This window comes from Macaca fascicularis, chromosome 1 (genome assembly GCF_037993035.2).
Source record: "Macaca fascicularis isolate 582-1 chromosome 1, T2T-MFA8v1.1".
Taxonomy (NCBI): Eukaryota; Metazoa; Chordata; class Mammalia; order Primates; family Cercopithecidae; genus Macaca; species Macaca fascicularis.
In genome coordinates, this window is record NC_088375.1 from 80,981,550 (window position 1) to 81,008,025 (window position 26,476).

The window sequence follows — 26,476 nt, forward strand, 5'->3', positions numbered from 1 at the left end:
TATAGAAAGATTTAAGTTTTCCATACGAAAGAGCCAGATTTAAGTCCAGAAGAAGGAATAGAAAGGGTGATTTGAACATTTATGACAACAGAGAGCCCTTGGATTCTACATATATTAAGCCTTTTTCCTCCAAAATACTTCAACCTATGATGTAAGTCAGGTTCTGGGAAAACTGAGTAAGCTCAGTTGACTTGGCATTGAATGTGAGTTTGCTTTGTAAGAAAGATCTGTATGCACAAGGAAAGCATATGGGAGTCTTGGTGTTCATGCATTTGTCGTGTTATGAAGTTGCTCTGAATGAACTGAAAGCCCCTTCAGGATCTTTGTTCTAGACTATAATTTAGTATGTGCATACCGTAGAGAATTATAGTTCTTATATTTGGTTTGGGGCCCATTTAATCCTCCAGTCTTTCACTGACTAGAATTGTTTTCAAGCTACAGATGCAAGAATAACACTGTAAACCCATTCTCAAAAAGGGAATTAGGATTTTTTAAATGTATTCTGCCCTGGGACTTGCCCATGTTGAAGCCAAAATAAAACAATGTGATTCTGCGAAAGGAACTGGTAGACACATCAATGGATACTCCAGGAAAAATGAAATAGACTGCACAGGACATATAAAACTTCCATAAAGTCAAACCCCTTGATAACTCAGTGGGCTCCTGACTTCCACTTAGTTCCCATTCTCAAATGAGGTCAGACTAAAATTCCTTTCTTCTTACAAGCCAAGAAACCATATGCAACTCCCCTTCAGGAAATGAGGAAACAGAAAATAGATCCCCATTTTCCCACTATTCTCATAGCCCAGTTTCCCAAAACCTGGCTAACAAAATGGGCACCAATTAACTGAGAGATTTCTGTTACCACTATTGTAGTTCTAGAAGGACCCATTCGACTCAGAATCTACGTTCATCTCCACTGTTAATTAAACCTCAGTGAACAACTGTTACTAGATTGCATGAAACTATAGCCCATTGGACAGTTCAGCCAATTTGGACAGTTCAGCCAGACTCTGGAAATTCAATCCCATAACTGCACAAGTGTGCCATGATTAGCTACTATTCTCACAACATTGGGTGCTGTACATTTTGTGAAAATTAATTTTTAGATTATTTTTTCCCCTTAAAACAGAGTTTTGGCTGGGCGTGGTGGCTCATGCATGTAATCCTAGCACTTTGGGAGCCAGAGGCAGGTGGATCACCTAAGGTCAGGAGTTCGAGACCAGCCTGGCCAACATAATGATACCCTGTCTCTACTAAAAATACAGAATTAGCCAGGCATGGTGGTGCATGCCTGTAATCCCAGCTACTTGGGAGGCTGAGACAGGAGAATCGCTTGAACCCGGGAGGCAGAGAGTGCAGTGAGCCGAGAATGTACCATTGCACTCCAGCCTGGGCAACAAGAGCGAAACTCCATCTCAAAAAAAAAAAAAAAAAAGAGTTTTACCAAAGATGATAATTGAAGCATCAGAAAGTAATAGAGCTGACCTAGATTATTAAGTAAGTGGAATTGAGAAAAACTAACATCTGGATCAAGGATGACTCTTTAATTGTGAAAACAGTCATAGAAATTACTAAGAAATTGCTGGGCACGGTGGCTCAGGCCTATAATCCCAGCACTTTGGGAGGCTGAGGTAGGCGGATCAACTGAGGTCGGGCGTTCGAGACCAGCCTGGCCAACACAGTGAAACCCCATCTCTAGTAAAAATACAAAATTAGCCAGGCGTGGTGGTGCGTGCCTGTAATCCCAGCTACTCAGGAGGCTGAGACAGAAGAATCACTTGAATCTGGGAGGTGGAGGTTGCAGTGATCCGAGATCATGCCATTGCACTCCAGCCTGGGCAAAAAGAGTGAAACTCGGTTTCCAAAAAAAAAAAAAAACTACAAAGAAAAATTACAAGTTTTGAAAAAAAAATTTAATGCCTATCCGAAAACCATCTTAAAAAATACCACAAACAAGGAAAACTGTTTGACACAATTGGGGATGTTATGTTTCCTAGCTTTAATTCAAGATTCTTATAAATAAATGAGAAACAAGTTGAGATCTAACATAACATAGTAGTATGGTTACAATCGTGTGATATATAAGTAATGGCAAATATAATGGAATATATGGCTACTAAAATTCATGTTTTCAGAAGATTTTAATTACATGGAAAATGCTAATCCAAAGTGATAATACTTTATGCATCTAGTATGATCCTAATTTTGTTTATATTTAATTTCTATATTTAGGCAAAAAGGAAAAAATATTCAGAGAAAATACATCAAAAAGAGTTACAATGTTTTATCTGTGTAGTGAGAATATGGGTGATTGTGAAATTTTCTGCATTTTCTTAGGTTTCAAGAAAATGAATGTGTTAGTTTTATAATCAGAAAACAAAACCAACATTAAAACAGAAAATATATTCCTCATTAAAGCTTTCCTTTTCCTTTAAAAATTAAAGTTTACATTCTAGAATAGACAAAACATTAAGTGAAAAAGTCTACTAAAGGAAAATTTTTAGAATGAAAAAAGAGGGGTGTATATTGCCTTTCTGAGATAGTAAATGAGAAACTCAGGAAAAGTACTTTGGGAAATTTTTAAATACCCCTTTTAATTTGAGCACTCTTTCATATTTGCTCTTCTGATAAAACTCACTCAGTTGGTAAACTGGATGATTCCTGAGCAATCTCAAATGACCGTCTTTAGTAACCTGGCATTAATTCCTACAGTGTGACGTGCACCAACACGGATGTGTTACTGGTGTCACCCGCTCATCAATCTCCACCTTCATCTAAAGCAGACAGATGGGGAATTCTGCCCTGTCTTCCTAACAAGCATTTTTGAACACTTTTTTTTTTTTATTAAGCCATTTATCTAGTCATTTTAAAAGTCTGTCTCTAGCCGTTCACATAAAGAGCCAGCATTATTTTTCAAAGCATTTTAAAATACTAGTTCTTGCCTACCTTATGGAGGGATCATTTTTATTGCCTATTCACGTGAAATATTTTACCGTCAAATTTTGATTACAGGAACCTGGCTCACCAGCTTTAGCCATGCCAGAGTGTTGAAATACTTTAGGAGACTAAAATATGTGGTGATTTGAATTATCTAAAATTCCACAGGAAAATACAATAGAATCTCACAGCAGGAAAGGACCTTAGAAATAATTTAATCCAACTCTCCTTATTCTACAGATGAAATTGAAGCCAAAGAGGTTAAAACCCAAGATTAACACCCAGTTTGAAACTGGTCCTCTGATTTCTCATTGCCGTCTATTAAAAATACATTATACTTTAGAATTCGTTTCTAAAAGTTGTCACATAGTATTTGGGTGTCACTGGCATATATAATAGATTCTGGAGTTGCAAACAGAATCTATGCCGTGACAAATTGAATACAATGAATTTAAAGTTTTCCCTGGTTGCCCTAGTGCCAAAGTGTAACAAGGACATTACTACAGTTTGAGATCATGCAGCCCCAGCATGTTGGGGCTTTCCCTATTTTTCTTCAGAAAAGTCTCATTGTTTCCTCAGTTTAATTATTTTAAGTTTAGTTGATTTTTTTTTCTTTTCTAATCTCAGATTTTGAGAAGAAAACCTTTTTCTAAATCAATATTATTTTTATTAACGATGATTGTTAGAGTTTTGCTTTGACCCTTTTTAAAGCTTTTGACAATGATTTGAGTTACAAAAATTTTAAGTTAGAGATTAAGCATGAGAACGTTTAGATCAGGAAGAAAAATCAATTTCACCATATATTTTTGTCCTTAGAAGCATAACTAAAGAATTTCTATACAAGTTTGAGGGAAATGTCTCTCCTCCCAGCCTGTAAAATGAAGATATCACAACAGCTGCAAGGTATTGGTTACACCGTTGGAATTCATTTTGATACAGTGGATTTTTTATTATTTTTTAACCCCCACCCCCCATGTTTTTGTTTTTTGTTTTTTGGATTTTTTTGATAGCAGGTGTGACTTTTACACTTCCAAACTCAACCTTGTACAATACTGAGTAATTTTGTAGGGACAAAATGATCCAAGATATGTGGGAAATGAACTTAAGAAAGATTAATAATGTTTCTGTAATTTTGAGCTCAAGTAACAGTTCTTACATTGAACACAGTGTAGACAAACTAAAAATTGAAACTAAGCAAATGTTGGAGGAAAAGAGAATTCACACATTTATGAATTATGATTGTATTTATACTTTTGATGTATGGTCTCATTGATAAAGGCCTTGTCCTGTTAATAAATGAGCAAATTTGAGATGGAATCTTAGATATAAAATACATAATTTGAACTTACTTTAAGAAATGGAAACATACCTTCACTGAGTTATAATTAACACACAAGCTCTTTATGCAATTTGTATAGTTTATAGTGAAAATGCAGAAAGGTTTTAGTATTTTATGTAAGATCCATAAAATTTTGAAAGTGAGAAATGTGTGTGTACCTTATCTTAATGAAGGTAATAAAATATATTTGAATTAGGCTTAATGTAAGTCCCAAAATATGCTTATACAACCATACCCTCAATCTGTAGACTAATCTTTTGAACAACTTATTTGTGTTGTAACTCAAATTATCATTAACTTCACTTCAGTAGGCACTGATATTATTTTCAATAATAGTTTGAGGCACTTCTAATTGTACTTACATAATTATATAAAATATTAAATAATAGTGAATATAGAAATATATTGTTATAACATGCATAGGATACATAAACTTTGGTTTATCCAAAATGTCAGCAGAATTATTTTCTTGTAATACCATATATATTTATGACAATAGATGCTTATAATTTTTTTTATTTTTTTTATTTTTTTTTTGAGACGGAGTCTGGCTCTGTCACCCAGGCTGGAGTGCAGTGGCGCGATCTCGGCTCACTGCAAGCTCCGCCTCCCGGGTTTACGCCATTCTCCTGCCTCAGCCTCCCGAGTAGCTGGGACTACAGGCGCCCGCCACCTCGCCCGGCTAGTTTTTTGTATTTTTTAGTAGAGACGGGGTTTCACCGTGTTAGCCAGGATGGTCTCGATCTCCTGACCTCGTGATCCGCCTGTCTCGGCCTCCCAAAGTGCTGGGATTACAGGCTTGAGCCACCGCGCCCGGCCGATGCTTATAATTTTGATTCACATATTGATAAGATTGTCAGAGGCTTTCTGAATTATTAAAAGATTATTTTCCTTTTTTTCTTTCTATTTATCCTAGATCGCTGCAGTAGCTCCTAACCTGCTTCTCCTTCCCATTAGCGTTTCCTCTGGCTAATTCATCCTGCACATCACTACCAAATCAGTCCTCCGAAAATAGTGGTTTTATCCTATCAGTTGTTACTCAAGAAACTTTAGCCGCTTCCTATTTCTGTTATCTACTTCAGTCTCTTGCTTCCCCTCAAACAACCCCCAATCCAGTAAGTTGTCATCCTCACTGTTCCTTCACAGTAAATCCTCACTGACTTTGCTTATAGGTGTTGTTGACACAAGGTTTGTTTCCTTTCCCTCTGCTTTCTGTTTCTCTATCTGAAACCTACTTCTGTCAAACCTTAATTCAAATTCTGTTTCTTAGGTCAAGTTTCAGGGGCTATTCTTTGGACTACTCTGGTCCAATATTATCTTCCTATTTCCCATTCACTTAATGTCTGTACTATACCTATATGTTATAATTACTTTCTTGTATTATTCTCTAATTGTTTCTTGTCTGGAGGTCATATTTTCCTGGCAGATTGTCCAAGACAGTGGTTCAAGCTCTGACTGTGTAGTCTCTATTTCAAGACCTACTGAACCAGATCCCTGGGGAGGGGGTTGGCAATCTCTAGTTTTAGTTAGCTACCCAGGTGATTCCAGTGGTCATCAAATTACTTGGTGTCACTTAAACTGGCAGTGAATTAACTATAGATTGTATTAAATGTAGTTTAAGTTTTTGGAAATGTATAATCTATGTTACTTCTTTTCATCTAAATTAGAGTTAGCCAGGATACCCCATTCTCCTCAAATTATGTAGAAGTGAGAAATTTTCAAATAAAATGTTTCTATCACATGTACATAAATGAATACATAAGCAGTTACCCTTTACAAAAATTCAGTTCACTTTTTAATTATACGACTAATTTATGAACATATGCTCATGAGGAATTCAAAAATACAAAATGAAAGTCATTCTTGATTCTTTTCCTAATCCTTTTCTTTCCTCTCTGGTAAACAGGCCTATTGATTTGCCAAGTTCCCTTCTGAGCTTCTAAAATACATTTACGAATTTTGTATTTAGTTTTCTTTTTTCATATGAATACAGTATGAGTTGTTTTGAAACTTCTTATTTTGTTTTAAAATTCTTTCCATATCAGTATATGTGTATGTATATGTTCGTATATGAATGTGTATTCACATTGTGTAGTGCACCATTACATGGATGTGCCACCATTTATTTAAGAATCTTCTTATTAATAAGTGAACATTAAGGTTATTTAAGAATCTTCTTCTTAATAAGTGAACATTAAGGTTGCTCTCACTTATTTTCCTTATTGTAAGCCACACTTCAGTGGACATCGTTGCATATGCCCTCTTGTGCACAAGTGCCATTTGCTTTTGGTTAGGAAGCTCTTCCCATTTCTGTGTTCCTTTTCATTTTTAGTTCACAAGCAATACCTCATAGCCTGCATCAGTGTGCACGTTTTCCTTTTCAGTGTGTGGCCAATAAAGCACAGGTTCAAGTCAAGATGTTTGGATTCTAGACCTGGCTCTGCCATTGACTTGCTCTATGATCTTAGACCCTTTTCTCCTTTGCTTCATAAAGGTATTAAGTGGGATGACTTTTAGGTTTCTTACAGTTCTGACAGTCTCTTATTCTAATTAGGCTTATGGGTGTGACATCGATTTTTATGTTACATTCAGCTAGTAGCAAGAATCAGTTGATCTTGTTAAGTAAATCATAAAAGTGTACAGTGCTGACGAATAAAGGGACCTTATGCTTTACTCTAAATGAGTCCTTTGCATTACTCCTAACTGATGTTTGAATGCCATTTTTGGATGAAAAAATAATAGTGTGGTAGTAGTACCTGTTTTCTCTTGGATAATTCTCAACAGTTTGTAGAAAACTGTTACATACACCAGCTTATTTTAAAGTATTATCTCATTCTCACAAATCCTGAGTAATTAAAGGAATTGTTCAAGATCATCAAGATCATTCAACTAATAAGTTTCAGGGTCCAGACTTTAACTTCACATCTTTTGATTTCTAAGTTCACTGTTCTCTTAAAGAGAAAAAAGTATTTTTCTGATACTCAAAATGGTTATTCAATATATACTACATTTCTTTTTTTAATATTTATAAAGTGCATAGTATTTATAAGGCGCTCTTTAAATGTTAGTCTCGCCATTCCCAACCTTTGTCACATGCCTCCTAGTTTTTATATAGAAGCTGGCACTTTGTTCAGTTTTAACAATTCTAGACATCAAGATGACCAACACTTTTGAGTCAGCATCTCGTAAGCATTTAGGAAATGCATCACACAAGTAGTTGTGGTTTTTGTTATCCTTAAAATCACTTGACACAGACCATAAACATTTAGCTCTGGTGCATGAAAAATGGGTTAGAGGCCAAGCTTAGCTTGTCTGCAGGGTATCTGTTTCATCTTCATGATAGAACACAAGTGTGCCAGTGATGTTTCATGGAAATACTTAATATGAAGAATGGCTTTGTTTTTGTTGGGAATCTTTTAAAGAATATGCATTGAAGTGTGGATTTTTTTTATTTTCAAATACTTTCTTCCTAACCTACCAGTGCTGAACTGAAGTTACTACTTGCAGAATAGCCTCTCACAGAAAGAGAATATAGCACAATCCAATGTGACTTTTGAGGTTAAACTGTGCTACTTACAGCACTTTTTGCTTAAAAATTTTGTTACTACCATAAAGCTGAAAGTATGTTTTCTTCATGGTGCAATCTTGCCTCACAGCAGCACTGACCTCCTGGGCTCAAGCAATCCTCCCTCCTCAGCCTCCTGAGTAGCTGGGACTACAGGTGCATGCCACCACACCAGCTAATTTTTTTTTTTATTATTTTTTATAGAGATAGGGTCTCACTATCAGGCCTAGGCTGGTCTTGAACTCCTCAAGCAGTCCTCCTCCTGGCCTCCCAAAGTACTGACATTTGCAGGCGTGAGCTACCGCACCCGCCTGAGACTGTCCCTTTGTAAGTTGTGGTATTAATTCTGCAGTTATGTCTAGAAAGAATTCTCTAGACTGATGGGAAAGTTTTTGCATTTCAGTATTCTCATTTCCTTTACTCTACAAGCTCCCCTTCTCCAAAAATTATTAAAAGAAGGAAAAGTTGAGCAAAACAAAGAAATAGACGATTAGGAGCTTTTCCACTTTTTTTCTGTTTCTTAACTTTACCCCTTTCACACTCCTTTTTTTCTATTACCTTTTTAAAAAATTTCCGTTGCCTCTATATCTACCCCTATTATTTTGATTACTCCGCTTGGTACCTCCCACTGTCCCTCCTTCTGAGAACTTTATAGTCTCATTAGTTGTCCTCTTGACCGATATATGTACACATACCGCAGTTCACTGGTCATCAGAGTACTATAGCCAAGGTTCTCAACTGCTGTTACAGTTCTCAAGTGTGAAGTGCCAAGGGCAATTTATTACTAATTATGAGTACCCCAGTTTGTACATGCTTTGCTTTTTAAAAAACAAATGTGAGCTTAGCCCTAAAATAATGTCACTGTCACTCACTTGCATACAGAAATGCTTTCTTGAGTGGGAGAGAAAGAATGACACTGCAGCTGATGGACTCTCTGGGGACCGAAGCTTACCTACACCACAGCCTGTGGGAGTGTGTGGTGGGACACGCAAATGTCATCTTTCCTTGGGCCTATTCCCTTCAGAAAAAAAAAGGCTAAAAACCTAATCAAAGAAGAGGAAAATGTTCCCACTGAAGATTATTGTTGCTTATTTGGGTTTGTTTTTATTAAAAGGTGAATGTTGGAAAAAGATAGTTTCTCTCTACTTACTGTCTCAAATTTAACATAAAGTGAAATCTTTACTCAAGCAGAAAGACTATGATGATCTTTAGTTGTTTCTCTCTAGGGAATAAATTAATCATAGATACATGAATTTCTATTTAGTTAAAAGAAAAAGTGGCAAAGAGAGGGTTTACATTTGTTACAACCCAAATGTCTATAGCAAAATACCATTTCTTTGCTCAGTACATGTTCCAGACTTATGGCTGTGAGGATAATTTTAGTTCTAAAGATAGCAAAATCTCGTAATTTCTCTTGGAAATTCAAGATGTACTTTTAAGGATGCATAAGTGAAACACGGGGAGTGAAAAATTAAGATTTTTGTAGACAAGTGATTTGCTTCCTTGTCCAGGGCCTTACTCTCTGGAAAAATACATTTGCTTTCATAGCTCATTAATAGTTTCATCACTGATGTTCAGATAGCATATTCTTTTTATTTATTTATTTATTTTTTGAGACAGAGTTTCGCTCTTGTTGCCCAGGCTGGAGTGCAATGGTGCGATCTCAGCTCACCGCAACCTCCACCTCCCAGGTTCGACTGATTCTCCTGCCTCAGCCTCCCGAGTAGTTGGGATTACATGTGTGTACCACCATGCCTGGCTAATTTTGTATTTTTAGTAGAGACAGGGTTTCTCCATGTTGATCAGGCTGATCTTGAACTCCCAATCTCAGGTGATCTGCCCGCCCTGGCCTCCCAAAGTGCTGGGATTACAGGCGTGAGCCACCGTGCCCAGTCAGCATATTATTTTAAAATCAATGTATAAGCCAGGCACAGTGGCTCATGCCTGTAATCCCAGCATTTTGGGAGCCTGGGCGAGAGGGTCACTTGAGCCCAGGAGTTTAAGACCAGCCTAGGCAGCATAGAGAGACCCCACATCTACAAATAAAAAATCTAAAAAATTAACTGGGTGTGGTGGCGCACAGCTGTGGTCCCAACTACTCAGGAGGTTGAGGTAGGAGGATTACTTGAGCCCAGGAAATGGAGACTGTAGTGAGCTGGCCCACTGCACTCCAGCCTGGGTGATAGAGCAAGACCTTGTCTCAAAAGAAAAGAATTTAAATTAAAAAATTTTTAAATAAAATCAACATATAGTTATAGTGATGGTCGCATAACTCATGAAAGTACTAAAAACCATGGAATTGTAAACTTTATTTGGGTGAATTATATGGTATATGAATTATATCCCTATAAAACTCATATTGAAAAATCAATATGTAATTGTATTTGAAAATACAGGTTTTGGGGGTTTTTGGTCTTTTGTAGATTCACCAGAAAACTAAGCGTGCTTCGTGGCTTCTTCAGATGTGAACGTGTTCACTGAAAGCCCAGTCTGTGTAAAGCTGCTGAGCCCTCACCAGCTCACTGGAGTGGCCCTGCGCTCCGTTCCTCTCTGCACACTTGGATGGCCCTGGCCAGCTGAGTGCTGCAGGTCAGGAGGCTGCTCTCCTACAGCCACACACTTCTGCTCCCGGCATTTGACAAGTGTGCTTACCAAACCCATGCATGCCAGTTGGCTTGTTTTGGTAATTATGTCATCTGATTAAATTTTTTAGTTCACTTATATATAGATGCTAAAAGAAAAAGTTGTTTTCATGAAAAGAAAATTGTAGCCTTAGGAAAAAAAGGTTAATTGCTACAAAAAATGTATACTGTTGAATTAGGCACGGGAGAAAAAATTGTAAAAGATTTGGGAAAAAATCATCAAAATTTAGATGTATATTGTAGTCAGTATACCCAGGATACTCACAAGTATCCGAAGTCCTCAAAAACTCAGTCATAGACAATGTAGCAGTTCTATGGTTTATGTAAGAACAGATTGACATTTATGTTTAAGTTACTATTAGATATTTAAGGAATGTATGTAGAACTTCAAAAAATGTTTCTCTTTAATTAACCTTTCTGATTAACCAACAAACTAATGGTTCCTGCAGCATTGAACAGAGAGCCTATACTATAGGATACAGAGGCACAAAGAGAAACTTACAAAGTTTAGTAAAATGTTGAAAGAGTTTAGGATTGACAGATAGGAATGGGCTGATGTAACAAAGTGTGCATGTGTGTGTGTTTAAGAGAAAAAAAGAAACAAAATAAAATTTACCTCTGTTAATATTTATGTCCCTAGCTTCTTGCTTTTTTAATTCGTTGTCTACTGATTTCAAAGCTGTTGAGTATGAGAAAAGTAATGAAATATCCCCATTCATTAATCCAACACACACTGATCTGACATCCACTAAGGTCCATACATTATACTAGTTATGGAGATATGAATGCAAATAAGATATGGTTCCTTTTTATGTATCTAATGTATCTTTTTAGATTTTTAAAAATGAATTATCTTTACTGTATATATATAAAAAGAATCCATTTTTGGTGTCCTTTATAATGCTGTAAATATTCAGTCTCATCTTTTTTCTTAAAGTAACAAGTTCTCGGCCAGGCATAGTGGCTCAGGCCTGCAATCCCAGGACTTTGGGAGGCCCAGGCAGGTGGATCACCTGAGGCCAGGAGTTCGAGGCCAGCCTGGCCAACATGGTGAAACACCAGCTCTACTAAAAATGCAAAAATTAGCCGGGCATGGTGGCATGCGCCTGTAGTCTCAACTACCTAGGTGACTGAGGCAGGAGGATCACTGGAACCCGAGGGGAGATTGGAACCCGCAGAGAAGACTGGAACCCGCAGAGATTGCGCCACTGCACTCCAGCCTGGGCGACAGAGCAAGACTCTGTCTCAAAAACAAAACAAAACAAAACAAAACAAAAAAACGAGTTATCTTATGCTGTTCTTAGTGGAAACTCAGACTTTAAGTTTCACATCTGCCAAAAGAAAAGACAATTATTTTCTGTATAAGAGATTAATACTTTCTCTTTTCCCTATGGGCTTTTCTTGCTTGGTTTTACAGACAAATACTCACAGTACAGAGAACAGCAAATTAGGCATCAAGAGACTTGAGTTCTCACTACAGCTCCATTATTCAGACGCTGAGAGACCAAAGGCAAACTGAGGCCCATCTCTGAAAATGAGGCTACAGTGGAATTGGAATATATATTCCCTAAAATTATTTTCAGTGCTTGCAACTTCTGAGATTGTTCCATCTCCTTGGTTTTAATATTTTAATGGGCGTAGAATCCATAATGAGGGCATGTAAATGAAGCTTGAAATTTAGAACACATGCCTCTTTTGTTCAACAGTTTAATACAAAGTGCGTTCTAGAATGTTAGCTCTGTGTAGTTGGGAACCCTGTTTGTCTTGTTCATGGATATACTAGGAATTAGATAAATGTTTCTTTGTAAGAGTGCATACATGTATCTGAGTGAGAAACGTAAACAGAGAGAGAAAATAGGAAAGAGAACTTTAGATCTTCAAGAAATTCCAAGGTAGGGTTCCAACTACTGGAAGAGTAATAGCTTAAAATAGAAAGTTTGGAGGACAGGTTTTTACATTTTGTTTTGTTCCCTCCAAGTATGGTACAGTCTGGTGAAAGATTTCATTTTCAGAAAGAGTATGTGGCTAGGCAATTCAATTATTCAGTCAGCAAATATTTATATATCCTCAATAAATTAGTGTAGTGGTTCTTAAACTTTGGGTCACACAACCCCTTTCAGTTTCAAAAATTGTTGAGAATCTTCAAAGAGCTTTTGTTTATGTCTTATAGCTGTATGTACCATATCGGAATTGGAACTGACAAATATTAAATTATGAAACTCATTAAAATTAATAAGCCCATTACATGTTAACATAAATAACACTTTTTGTGAATAATAATTACATTTTTCAAAACAAAGAAGTTTAGCAAAGTAAGTATCATTGTTTTACATTTTTGCAAATCTTTTTGACACGTGGCTTACTAGAAGATAGCAGGATTCTCATATTTGTTCTGTAATCTATGGCAATATGCCATTTGGTTGAAATATATGAAGTATATGAAGAAAATCTGACTTTACACAGATCTATAGTTGGAAAAGGGAGGTCTCACAAACCCCGTGAAAGGGTCTCAGGAACTCCCATGTGTCTTTAGACCATGATGTGATAACCAGTGTACTTTTGTTTGTTCAACAAATTATTAAATGCTTTCCAGTAAATAGGAAAAAAATAATCTGATAGGAATACAGAGTTTGGAGGTTGAGACTGAATTTGGAGTTTCTTTAGCAAGCTCATCCTATATCTGGGAGGCAAGGTATAAAGGATAAGTGGGAATAATAAAACAGAGTATGGGAAAGAGCTGATTGGAAACACAAGCCCATATCTGTTGAAGTGGATTGCGAAGTTAGATATTAAGAAATTGAAAAATGGAGAAGCAACTGGTATCTTGAAGAGGGAATAGAATACCTAATATCCTATTTTTTTAAGTGTTAGGATCTTTGCTATGTAAGGAAGCAGCTTAGATTGGAGGCTTAGGGGTGTGGATTCCTGTTATGAGAGAGAAGACTGAATCTGGTAGCTGTAGATCTCAGAGAAGAATATTATACAGTGTGACTATGATTCCATCAGGAGACGGTAATACGGAGTCTGGGAAGGTTCTGCCTCCTGAGTAGCCACTTGAGCTGTCTCTACTGGTATGTAAAGTAGCCAACATTCATCGTTTAAAATCTCTCAAATAGATTGCCTTTTTTTTTTTTTTAATGCTTCCAGGATTCTTTGTAATAGAGATAACAAGTAAAATGTTCAATACATATGTAAAGCCTTTGTTTATGTTATGATGCTTTGTTTTTGATCATTTTTCCTTTGTTTTTTTTTTTTTCCAGACCATCCAGACCTTTCAAGTTGCCAAAAAGGTAAAGTAATCTGGGTAATCTTATTAAATAATAAACTTACCTGCATACTTTTTCCAGTCTAGTATTTTCTCCATATTTTGCTGTTCTTTTCACTTTCCTCATTCATATTTTTATGAAAGAAAAAGAAATTCCCATGAGTTGGCTGCTTGAGGAATTCCATATCTCCAAAAGTGGTTTTAGTGTTAAGGTAGATTTCTAACTGTATTAAATTCTGTTTGTGTCTAGGGCTAGGTGCAGTGGCTTATGCTTGTAATCCCAGCACTTTGGGAAGCCAAGGTGGGTCAGGAGTTTGAGACCATCCTGGCCAACATGGCAAAACCCCCATCTCTACCAGAAACACAAAAATTAGCCAAGCATGGTGGCATGTGCCTTTAGTTCCAGCTACTCAGGAGGCTGAGGCAGGAGAATCGCTTGAACCTGGGAGGTGGCAGTTGCAGTGAGCCAAGATTGTGCCACTGTACTCCAGCCTGGGGGACAGAGTGAGACTCTGTCTCAAAAAAAAAATTATATTTGTGTGTAAACATTTATATTTGTTTATTTTGCATTCCTTCCTTCTATGGATTGGCTTCTCAGTGGCTTACTTAGTGAGGAAAGAGATACTGTTCTGCCAACTACCAGGACTTGAATTCATGGCAATTTATTTCAGAGGGGTTGTCTTTCTTTTTAAAAATCTTGTTACCAATGGAAGTATTCCTTTATGTGGAAATGTTTAAGGCTTATCTTTCAACAGAGAAAATGTTAACAAGATAAGAGTTCCTTAAAAAAGCATTTTCTCATCAGATGTTCTTACACATTGTAATTCCAGATACAATGTCATTACACTTAAGAAATTCTAAGCGATCTTTGAAATTCAGTTGCCAAAGAAGCTCAGATGCTGATAACACTGATGCCTGCCTCAAGGGAGTTATCCTCTCTTTGAAGTGAAATTACTACATAAATATTAATTAGTAAACTATCCTTCTATTTTAAAAAAATATATTTTTAAAATTGTGGTAAAATATACATAATAGGCCAGGCGCAGTGGCTCACGCCTATAATCCCAGCACTTTGGGAGGCTGAGGCAGGTGGATCACTTGAGGTCAGGAGTTTAAGACCAGCCAAGGCAACATGGGGACACCTGTGTCTACAAAAAATTACAAAAAGTTAGCCAAGCATGATGGTTTGCACCTGTAGTCCCAGCTACTCAGAAGGCTGTGGTCAGAGGATCTCTTGAGCCTAGGAAGCAGAGTTTTTACTTAGCTGAAATACACCACTGCACTCAAGCCTGGGTGACAGAGCCAGACCCTGTCTCGGAAAAAAAAAAAAAATATATATATATATATATATATAGAGAGAGAGAGAGAGAGAGAGCGCACGCACATTCATATATATGTTATATATAACATAGGTTTATGTGTTATATTCAACAGGTTTATATGTTATATATAACAGGTTTATATGATAGTTAAAACATATTGACATACTTTAAATGTTATAACATGTTTATATGTTATATGTGTTGTATATATAACATGTTTATATTTGTTGTATATATAACATATATGTTGTCTTTTAACCATTTGTAAGAGTACAGTTCTTTGGCATTATGTAATTCATATTGTTGTATAACCATCACCACCATCCATTTCCAGAACTTTTTTTCTCTTGTAAAACTGAAATTCTATATCCATTATACATGAACTCCCCATTTTCTCCTACCCCCGGGCCCTAGCAACCATCATTCTGCTTTCTGTCTCTATGGGTTTGACTGCTCTAAGTACCTCGTATGAGTCGAATCCTACAGTATTTGTCCTTTTGTGACTGGCTTATTTCACTTAGTATGATGTCTTCCAGGTTCATTCATGTTGTAGCATGTATTAGAATCTCCTTTTTTTAAGGCTGGAATAATATTCCATTGTATGTATATACCACATTTTGTTTAACAATTCGCTTTTCATTTTTGCAAAAAAACAAGAGAGAAAGAAAGAATAAGGGAAAGAGGTATGCAAGTAAATATGGCATATTAAGAAAACGAATTTCTACTTTTCTATAAATAGGGTTTTTCAAATGACTAAAAATTTTACTTTGAAAAAATTCATTTCTTTCTCTGTTATTAAATTGGTATTATTAAAACAAAGTTATAATTTCTTTTAAGTATATATGCATATAACTATAACTTCTCCAACAAAGCCTTTCCTGATTCCCCTTTCCCACCTTGGCTGGAACTTATTGCTTCCCTTATTGAATTCACAAAACATTTCATCTGTACGCCTCTAAAAAACACATATTTTTGGACAGGCACAGTGGCTTATGCCTATAATCCCACCACTTTGGGAGGCCGAGGTGGGCAGATCACGAGGTCAGGAGTTCGAGACCAACCTGGCCAACATGGTGAAACCCCCATCTCTGCTAAAAATACAAAAATTAGCTGGGTGTGGTGGTGGGTGCCTGGAATCCCAGCTACTCAGAGGCTGAGGTGGGAGAATTGCTTGAACCCGGGAGGTGGAACTTGCAGTGAGCCAATATCATGCCACTGCACTCTAGCCTGGGTGACAGAGCAAGACTCCATCTCAGGGGGGAAAGAAAAAAACAAAAAACACACACACATATATATTTTTTTAACCTGTCTTGTAGATATTCATGTGCCTGTCTTATTTTCTGTATTAGGCTGTAAATTCCCTGAGGGCAAGATCCAAGTCTGCCGTTTTTGTATTTCCAGAATGCCTTGCATCCTTACTGTTTAATGCTAAATGTTGGATGAATTTGTTACTTCACAAGAAAAAAAGAGTTGTATATTCTTTTTTTTTTTTTAATTTTCTCAAACTTCAATCACTCTTCCCACTAAGTTGATAGTTGATGCCACTGGAAAAGTTATGACTTAATAACATTTTGAAATGTCTATCTTTAAGGGACAAGAGGAATAAGAAAGAGCTATTAAGGGAAACAGAAAGGAATAAACCAAAAGGGAAAGGATTTTTAGGAAGAAAGAGGTAGCTAACAGTGTTAAATTCTGCTCAGGTCAAGGAAGATCAAAACCAATAACAGTTAGTTGACTTGGGCAGTTCAGAAGAGTCATGAGAGCAAAAGCCAGGCTGTAAGGGGTTAAAGATCCGGTGGTTGGTGACGAAAAGGAAGCCTCTGGTGTGGGGACTGACTTACACCATCTGAAACATGGCTTTCTGCTCAGAGGAAAGAGAAGAAAGAAGAGTGTTTTGAGAAAGGCAGCAAAGAGCAAGGAAAAAAAAAAATCTTTGTAAGCTAAGAGGAAAATTTATTATGGGGGAATGTTATAATATAAATGACCCACTTAAAATTGGCCCCTATTTTAATGTCACTTGAGCATAAGTTGGCTCTATAAGATACTTCGTTTATTTGTTTTAACAGTTATTTCTGATCTGTTTCCAGAGTAAACCCAATAATAAGGTGACTGAAAATCTCTGACTATGTTTGAGGGGCTTCCACTGAGTAGCAGTGAAAACTCCAGCATGGCCATAACACCCTGGACCAGAATGCCAGGCAGCCTGCCTGCTAACTCAGATCCACGGTTCACCTACGAACACATTTCATTACCTCTGCTGCTTCTGTTTCTTCTTCTGTAAAAGGAGAACGAGCCCTTCAGATCTGTCTCCTATTTGAGACTTAACCTATTGAGAAGATGATGTGAACTTGCATACCGCAGTGCCCTGTAAAGAGCTGTGGGCCCTAACCTCAGCAGCTAGTGCAGCAGTAGGGCCTCCGGGAAAACGGTCTTTCACTGGAAAATGACTACCTGCTGTAAGCCAGGTGTTACAGAGGTGGGCCGCATTTACAGTTATATTGTGGTGTCTAAAGATTTTCAATATTAGAGCAGGTGGATGAAAGACAAGTATTATTTGATATGCAGAAGAATACATGATAGTTAAAAGAATGGTTCCTTTGAAAATTCTTCTACTGCACATGTGGTCCACTTTTCAAAGAGAATAATGCACAGGATATGGAGATATATATATGTGTGTGTGTGTGTGTGTATATATATATAAAACATCATCAAATATATATATATTTGTGAGATTTATAGGCCATTTTTAATTTCCTTTACTTCTCCAATTTTCCTACTTTATTGGATTTTTATCTTCATATTACAACCATTGTCTGGATTTCATATTGCGCATGCAACTCTGTTTCCCATGTGGTACCCACAGCTATACTGTATCTTTGCACAGATAGCAGGAGGAGTAGAATTAGCCTCAGCAATTTTGTGGTGTTGAGGAGAAATACTTGTTTGAGTAAAATTTACTCAGAATGATTGGGCTTTCCCCCGTGGTGTGTTACATACTCAGGATGGTGATCCCATTACTTAAATGTGAAGTTGTCTCTAGGAAAGGTTAGCGTGGGAAACATCGGGCGTGTAAGGAAGTGGAATTATAGTAAGCAAGGTTAAACGTGTTTGGAAGAAATGTGCTGAAATCACTAATGCCATAAAGTTTCCATATGTAGTCAGTGCACGTATATGGTATGTAGCAGTGCTGTAAAATCAAAACCAAATGTTTTCAAAGGGAAGAAAAGCAATTATTGAATGGGGCTTTTAAGGTTGTTATACATGTGTGTGCAGATTTTCAAGAACACAAAATAAAAAATCATTATATGGGTAAATTAAACCACAGTATGAATACTAAGCAATTTGGGGCCTATTGCCCTCTATTGATAACATTAGTAGGTAAAAATGCATAACTTCTGATTCATTTGAGAGAAAATGAATCCATTTAAAATAAAGTGTAATGAATAATTGTATAAGCCTGGGGCCATTTTCATTTCACAGGGCTGATATTTTAATGGTCTAAAATGTAAAGGACTCTTTTTAAGTCTAAAGCAATGAATGTAGTCTCAAATGTGCTATTGAGACAGAGGACTTTATGGCTTCAAAACTAGTTACTTTCATCTTAGTTTGCATTTGGTGGAGGAGGAAATAAAGTAAGGAGAATGTTTTTGCACAGGGTGTGTCCTAGAAGTGTGAAAGCTTCTAGCCACTTGGTGTTTACATTTGAACAACCACAATCAGCTTATTGTCACTTATATGTTTTTATTATATTCAGAATTATTCTAAAAGGTTATTCTGTCTTATCTAGCATCACTTTTCCTGAATGAGTTTTTAAATCCAAAATTTGCAGTCTAGTGAATAATGTTCAAACTTAGAACCCATATGACTTTGCATAGAGAAATTAACTATAAGTAGGGCTAGGAATGTTTAATTGTAAGTTTTGGGAAGCATTTGTGCCAAGTGTAGTTATTTGTAATGTTCCTAGTTACTCTTGTGTCTGAAGAAAGAAATGACAGCCCAGAGATTAAAAGGCCTGACTATCTAGGTTCCAGACTATCTAGAACCAGACTATCTAGGTTCCTTGTTTTGTGACATTGAGTAAGTTCTATAACTTGTCTGTGCCTTAGTTTCATCTCCAAGGGTTGTTGTGAGAATTGAACAAGATGATAATTTATGTAAAGCATAAGAGCAACTGGTATTCTGAATAAGGGCGAGCTTGTATTTATTTATTTATTTATTTTTATAAGATTTCTCCTTTCCTTTCTTTCTTTCATTTTCCTTCCTTCCTTTATTGCTTTCTTTCTTTCTTTCTTTCTTTCTTTTTTTTTTTTTTTTTTTTTGACAGAGTGTTGCTCACTCAGGCTGGAGTGCACTGATGTGATCTCTGCTCACTGCAGCCTCCGCCTCCTGGGTTCAAGTAATTCTTCTGCCTTAGCTTCCCAAGTAGCTGGGACTACAGGCGTGTGCCGCCACGCCTGTATTTTTTGTATTTTTTTTTTTTTTTTTTTTTTTTTGTATTTTTGTAGAGCCAGGATTTCACCATGTTGGCCAGGCTGGTCTCAAACTCCTGATCTCAGGTGATCTGACTGCCTCAGCCTCCCAAAGTGTTGGGATTGCAGGCCACATATAAAGCCACTGCGTCTGGCCTTATAAGATTACTTTAAAAGAGCAGCAGTGAAAAGTGCCTGTTCACATGCTACCTTAAAGCATAATTACGCTGTATTTTAATAACCTTACTAGAATTATAATTTGAAGCAAATATCCCCACAAAGCCAGATCAATAAAGAAATCAGATTATAAAAATTGGCAGTCTATTCTTAGAGACATATAGTAGCTTTTTTTTTTCAGACTGACATTTAGAGCCACCAGAATTATTTGTAACTACTAGCATGATTTTGAAGAAATAACTCAAAAATATATGAGTAAGAATCCTATTTCAAATGAGCCAGAAATAGCCATTGTAGCAGCCAAATGAGCTAACATTGCTGAGAATTTGAGAGTAGTGGTCCACAAGTTAAATATTTTGTCTTGCTTTTCTTCTAATAAAGATTCAAGAAACCAGAAGTTTGCAGGATGCATTTTGAATTTTAGAAAAAGTTCAGTTTAGTCAGCTGCTATTGGGTACTTAGCTCATATCAAGACTTGGAAGTGTCAAAATAATAACGTGTGATCCAGGACCTCATGGAAGGAATACAGAAACAGATCTTTCAATTTGAGGTAACAAATGCGGGTGTGGGAAGCACATCTGGAAGAAAGGGCCCGGTGGTAGGATTTGGTAATAGAGACAGTTCCCCACATGTGGGAAGAGACTAAAGCCAGATTGTAGTAGCTGGAGAGTACAAGCACCAGGTGTTTGTTCATTTAGTCAGTAGATACTGATCACCTTCCACCGATAGTACACTAAATGAATCCGACAAGAATTTCTGCCCTCATGGAACTCACATATCTAGTCAATATGTTCACTGTAGTTTTAGCTAGAAGGAAAGTTACAGGTTTGTGGGAAATGTTTAGTTTGTTTTTGTTTGTTCATTTGTTTGTTTGTTTGTTTTTTGAGACAGAATCTCACTCTGTCACCCAGGCTGGAGTGCAGTGGCACGATCTCGGCTCACTGCAACCTCCGCCTCCTGGGTTCAAACGATTCTCGTGCCTCAGCCTCCCGAGTAGCTAGGACTACAGGTGTGCGCCACCATGCCCGGCTAATTGTTTGTATTTTTAGTAGAGACAGGGTTTCACAATGTTAGTCAGAATGGTCTCGAACTCCTGACCTTGTGATCCGCCTGCCTCGGCCTCCCAAAGTGCTGGGATTACAGGTGTGAGCCATCGCGCCCAGCCCTCAATTTGGTTATTTTTAAGATTAGAACTATATGAACCTGTTTATAGATTGAGTTCTTCTTTAAGAACTGTGAGAGTAAAGGTGTGGAGAAAGGGAATAACTAGAGCAACAAAAGTTCTGGAAGACACTGCATAGAGAATGGATCCTCTGTTAAAATTTATTTTCTTTCCACTAATGAAGTGTGTATTTTATATCTTTTACAGGCATAGATGTAGATATAAAATGTTATTTGTCATATACGAACATTATTCTGACTCTCAGTAGCCTGTGGCATAAAGTGCTACTTGATCACAAAAATGAGGGGAGAATGATCTTGTAACTTTCTACTACAATTACATACAAATACTTATAACCCCATTAGATATTGTATTGATAAATACCTGTATTTGGTCTACAATATGAGGATTTAATAAATTGCTCTCTTAGGTACCAAAAATATTTCTGCAGAGGGCCTTCTTTGTGCCTTCTTTGTGTTTCTGTAGTTATGCAGCCCTGATAGCTGACACTTCTTTGTGTTTTGTAGTTATGCAGCCCTGATAGCTGACACTTCTTTGTGTTTTGTAGTTATGCAGCCCTGATAGCTGACTGGCCAGTGGTGGTCTTGGGCATGTGCACCATGTTCATCGTGGTCTGTGCCTTGGTTGGAGTATTAGTGCCAGAGCTTCCTGACTTCTCCGATCCATTGCTGGTGAGTAGCATTTATGTTTTCTTTAGCCTAAAATCATCTTCAAATATTGTGTATTTTAATACATGTTGCCTTATGTTATTTAGTAACCCATTTCTTTAAAAACCTTCTCAAGCAACAATTCTCTTTCTGAAAAGTAAAGACATTACTTTATCTGTATTATCAGGTTGTTAAAAGATCAAGGAACTTGCTTACCCTCAAAAATCTGGAAGGTTTGCTTCTTGGTCCCCATGTTTAAGCTAAAAAGCAATAAATTGGAGAATCTGCCTTCTATAAAATTATTCTCATAAAGTCTTTAACACTGTCTCTGTTTTCTCCCAAAGAAGTTAAAGGAATTTCAGTATTACTAACAGATAGCGGAGTCTGTTTTTAAGTAAATGTTTCTCTGGCGTGGAATTATGAGGAAAATATGATCAAGGATAATGAAACACTCTTGTAAAAATACTAACAATGTGTAACATGATTTAATTTTATCATAATTTTTATAAGATAAAAATAAGTATTTACTAAATGCTTAGGCATGAGTTGAAAAGATAAACTTTCCTTAGACATGTATCATACCAAAGAATCAAACTGTTTTGTCACAGCAAATAGGTGATGATTATCATGTCAAGGCATCTTGTTTTAATGCAGTCACCTCTGGAGTAGCTGTGAGGAGCTATATTTTCTGTCGAAAGCTATACATTACTTTGACATTGCTTTCCCAAGCTTTCATTGTAACTATACTTAGCCTGAAATGAAATACACTAACGAGCACTTGTAATTTTGCCTTAGGGTTTTGAACCAAGAGGAACAGCAATAGGCCAGAGACTGGTCACATGGAATAATATGGTGAAAAATACAGGATACAAAGCAACATTAGCAAATTATCCCTTTAAATATGCAGATGAACAAGCCAAAAGGTAATCAATTATTTATTTTTATATAACTTTTAGATAAAACATTGCTTAATGAATTCCTCTTAAAATACTGCCTGAACAAAAAATTTAAATGTAAAATGTGTGGCTCAAAATCTTTGCCACTGAATTTGTTTAGCTTGTCATTGTGTTTGAAGATTTTGTTGTAGTAGGATGAAAAGGTGAGATTTTCTTTTTTTTTTTTTCTTTTTTAGAAGTGAGAAAATTAATGTTGATTGCTTCTTTTAATCCTTTCAACTTAATATCAAGAACTAAGCAGGTCATGGCTTTGAGGAAGTACTGTTTCCAGTATGCTTATCAGCCTTGAAATAGCGAGAACTTTATTGAAGATCAAATTGTCATTCCATTTCAGCCATCGGGATGATAGATGGTCAGATGATCATTATGAAAGAGAGAAAAGAGAAGTTGACTGGAACTTCCACAAGGACAGCTTTTTCTGCGACGTTCCAAGTGAGTGGCATCGTAGATGAACACACGCTCAGCGGTTTGCTGGCATTTAAAATTGAACATGATCACAGTCTAGACTGATAGTCGTGTGTGGCTAGTCACACAGCTTCACTGTTGCTGTTGAACCTAAAGAAATTTTGGCTAATTAACTTTTCCTTTTATTTCTCTAGTTTAGTCAACTACTAGTCTGAGTTTATTATATTATTAAAATTAATGAAAAAAGTAATGATTGAGTTTTCTTATTTTAAGGAAGATATAAATCTAATGAAATTCTCGACCTCGCCCAACATTTGAAGTCTTTTTAAACATTCCTTGTACTGTTTATTTCTAGATCAAATACAGGTACATATTTTTGGATTGAACCTTGAAATAATCTGTTGAATTATTTAAAAATCAGTTAAAGTTTTGATTCATTCTAAAATGAATCAGAAAATGACTTAAAGTTCTGATTCATTCAAAAAGCAGTACTGTATTAAGAGCCGTCAGTGTGCTGCCTCATCACTAGGCAGTAGAGGTAGAGAGGTGAAAACAATAAAGTCTAGAGGTTCAAAGTTTGAATACTTCGGGCCTGTCATATAATACAAGTGAATAAAGCTAGCTAGGTATGACAAGAGAAGTGATGGTGATTGTGGAACACTAAGGAACATCTGCCCTGTCTAAAGAAATCAGCTGCTACTTAGCTGCGACAAAAGATGGGGTTCTAGAAATGAGGACCCAAATGTTGCAAGAACTTGCCAGAGGTCAAAAATCCAGATTTTTTTTTTTTTTTTTTTTTGAGATGGAGTTTTGCTCTTGTTGCCCAGGCTGGAGTACAATGGCGTGATCTCAGCTCACCGCAACCTCTGCCTCCCAGGTTCAAGTGATTCTCCTGCCTCAGCCTTCCCAAGTAGCTGGGATAACAGGCATGCGCCGCCATGCCTGGCTAATTTTATATTTTTAGTAGAGATGGGGTTTCTCCTTGTTGGTTAGGCTGCTCTCAAACTCCCGAACTCAGGTGATCCTGCTGCCTCGACTTCCCAAAGTGCTGGGATTGCAGGCATGAGCCACCGCACCTGGCCAAAAATCCAGATTTGAATGTGGAATCATCAGATCTCTAAATGTTGGCAACAAATTCACTACCCAAAATTTGCTGTAACATGGAGTCAGCCTGATCACTCTGCAGCTGCCAGGGAAGAAGGAAGGCACAGCCTAGAGGACATGAATATAAGTATGTAAGCCATTGATTAGCCATGGTGATTAGGATTGAGGAATTGTGGATAGTGTAATTTCTAATTAAGTAAATATTAACATTAAAGCTCTTTTGATTTCAGCTTTTGCTGTTGTTATTGAAAATCCCTCTTAAATGTATGTTTTCCTGTCTTATTAGAACACTTAATAGAACACTAGATGACTTGATTGGATCATTGATGTTTCTGGAGCTTACCAAGTCTCAGGATCTTTATTTTGATCTCTTACTCTGTATAGTAATAGATAGTGGGAGATTAGGCAGAATCTTATACTGATCCCAGGAAGCAATACATGTTTCCTTTTCTGTCTCTTCTCTTAAAAAACGTTAGGAAGTTGAACTCTGGTTACTTGCATGTTCTGGCTGGTTTATTTCTCTCAATCAAAGTGTTACTATATATTATTGCTTAACCAACATCTGTTAGTTATGATCTTAACCAGGAAAAACATTACATGTCAATAGTCAGTGCTAAATATTGTCTCATAAGTAGATTCTGCCTTGACTAAAGCCATTACCAACTCTGTGTAAATGAAATGTTTCAGTTTCCACCAGGCTGATTTTGCTCTCCAAAATTAGTCAACATAAGATAATAGCCAAAACGTCATGATCATAGATAAAACCTTTTCTAATAAAGCTTTACTCATAAATTTACCAGCTGATTTGTTAGCACAATTAGGCATTTTAACTAACATAAAATTAATCTTCTTTGTTTTATGTGGTTCATATTTTTTAATATGTGGTTCATGTTGTTTCTGTTCTAAGGATACAGAAACAATATTGTTGGGCATCTGTTATCATCTCATTTAATTCTCACAGCTATTTGAGATAGATATTGCTGTCTGCATTTTACAAATGAGGAACCAAGGCTCAGAGAAGTTGTTAGTTGCCTAAGGTCACATAGCTAGTAAATGACAGGACCTGGTTATATCCTAATCTGACTTTAAAGACCATGCATGCTCTTTCTGGTATATCATACAACCTCCCTTATTCAGAAACATATTTTTTGTTAATCTGATTGTCAAAATATTTTTTCTAGATTCTAGTATACCAGAGAGACCATGTACTCAACCGGAATATGGCCAGCATTCTGTACTTAGTTGACTCTTTTTAGTGATTTTAAATAGATCACCCACCATCTTTCCTCTCTAGTTAGCTGCCAGGGAGAACATCCCTATAATCCATTCTTGGTATTCCCTAGTGCATCTTTTTTTATTATGGTGATGTGTTGTGAAATTAAAAGGGATATATTCAATTAGTTTCCTATTGTAAATTCCTATGGATTTTTCTTCCTATAGTCTGACCAAAAATAGATTTGCTATATATTTCATACAATTTTAAGATGTAGTGAGTAGACAAAGGCTTTGCGCTAAGACAATATTATGGCATTGCTTTTTTTTGTTGTTTCTTTTAACATTTTCTCCTGGAATTTATCAAAGGAGAGAATTTCCTGCTGCTAATGAATTGTCCATGTGGTTTCCCAGTTTGAGTTATTTCCGAATCCTGAGTCTTATGAAATAAATGAATAATTTATAAACCTTTTTCTTTCCTTTTTTTTTTTCATATCACCAGGTGACCGATATTCCAGAGTGGTATTTACTTCATCTGGAGGGGAGACATTATGGAATTTACCTGCAATTAAATCGATGTGCAATGTAGATAATTCCAGGGTATGTAAAATAAAACTAAAATCACCTTAGCATAAATAAGGTTGTATTATTGAAACTCCTTTTACTGCTGACCCTGGTGTCTGATCAGATGAAAGTACTTAAGAGGCTTACCTACTGAGGAGTAAACTCCAGCAGGCCAGCTTTGCATTCTCTCAGATCCCAGGATCAAAGTGTCCGTGTTTCCTTCTCTAACTTTAAAACATACCATCTTCCTTTTTCTTTCCCATTCATGGTCTCTGGCTGTTGATGGTGTTTTCTGTTATTTCACAGAATATTTCTTTTCAGTATAATATTTAAGACTGTTTTTCTTCTTTTGTTGTATTTTTGATTTCCTAACCTAGTTTCATCGGTCCCTATTTCCTGCCCTGAGGCAATTGTCAGCATCTTAATTGTGCAATGAAATGTCTGCCTCTCTGGCAATCACTGGGTCATTTGGGCCAGTGACCTCAAAGGGAAATTTAGGGAGCAGGCTGGGAAAGGGGACATCAAAGAGCATAAATACAGTATCTATGTAAATGGCCAGAGTAATCCAATCCAGACTGCCCTGAATGCTAAACACCTTGTTGCTTTGGGAGACACCAGAATGCAAGACGACAGGCGCTTTGTCTCTCAGTCTTCTCTAGAGCCAAAAACATGTCGGCATCAAAAAA

General features: G+C 36.7%; 1 protein-coding gene across 20 annotated transcripts in view; it reads left to right on the forward strand.

The window, feature by feature from the left end:
- The window catches only part of DISP1 (dispatched RND transporter family member 1), a 205,403-nt gene that overhangs the window by 168,235 nt on the left and 10,692 nt on the right, over positions 1-26,476 (forward strand). For 15 of the 20 annotated variants that reach the window (XM_065542380.1, XM_065542359.1, XM_065542379.1 and 12 more), the window contains 5 exons: positions 13,747-13,776; positions 21,450-21,573; positions 22,345-22,472; positions 22,840-22,937; positions 25,729-25,826. In XM_065542380.1, the coding sequence (XP_065398452.1) occupies positions 13,747-13,776; positions 21,450-21,573; positions 22,345-22,472; positions 22,840-22,937; positions 25,729-25,826 (478 nt within the window). Of the gene's footprint in view, positions 1-10,267; positions 10,528-13,746; positions 13,777-21,449; positions 21,574-22,344; positions 22,473-22,839; positions 22,938-25,728; positions 25,827-26,476 lie in introns of all 20 variants that reach the window. The other 5 variants (XM_074037053.1, XM_074037043.1, XM_074037049.1 and 2 more) reach the window with 1 other exon arrangement.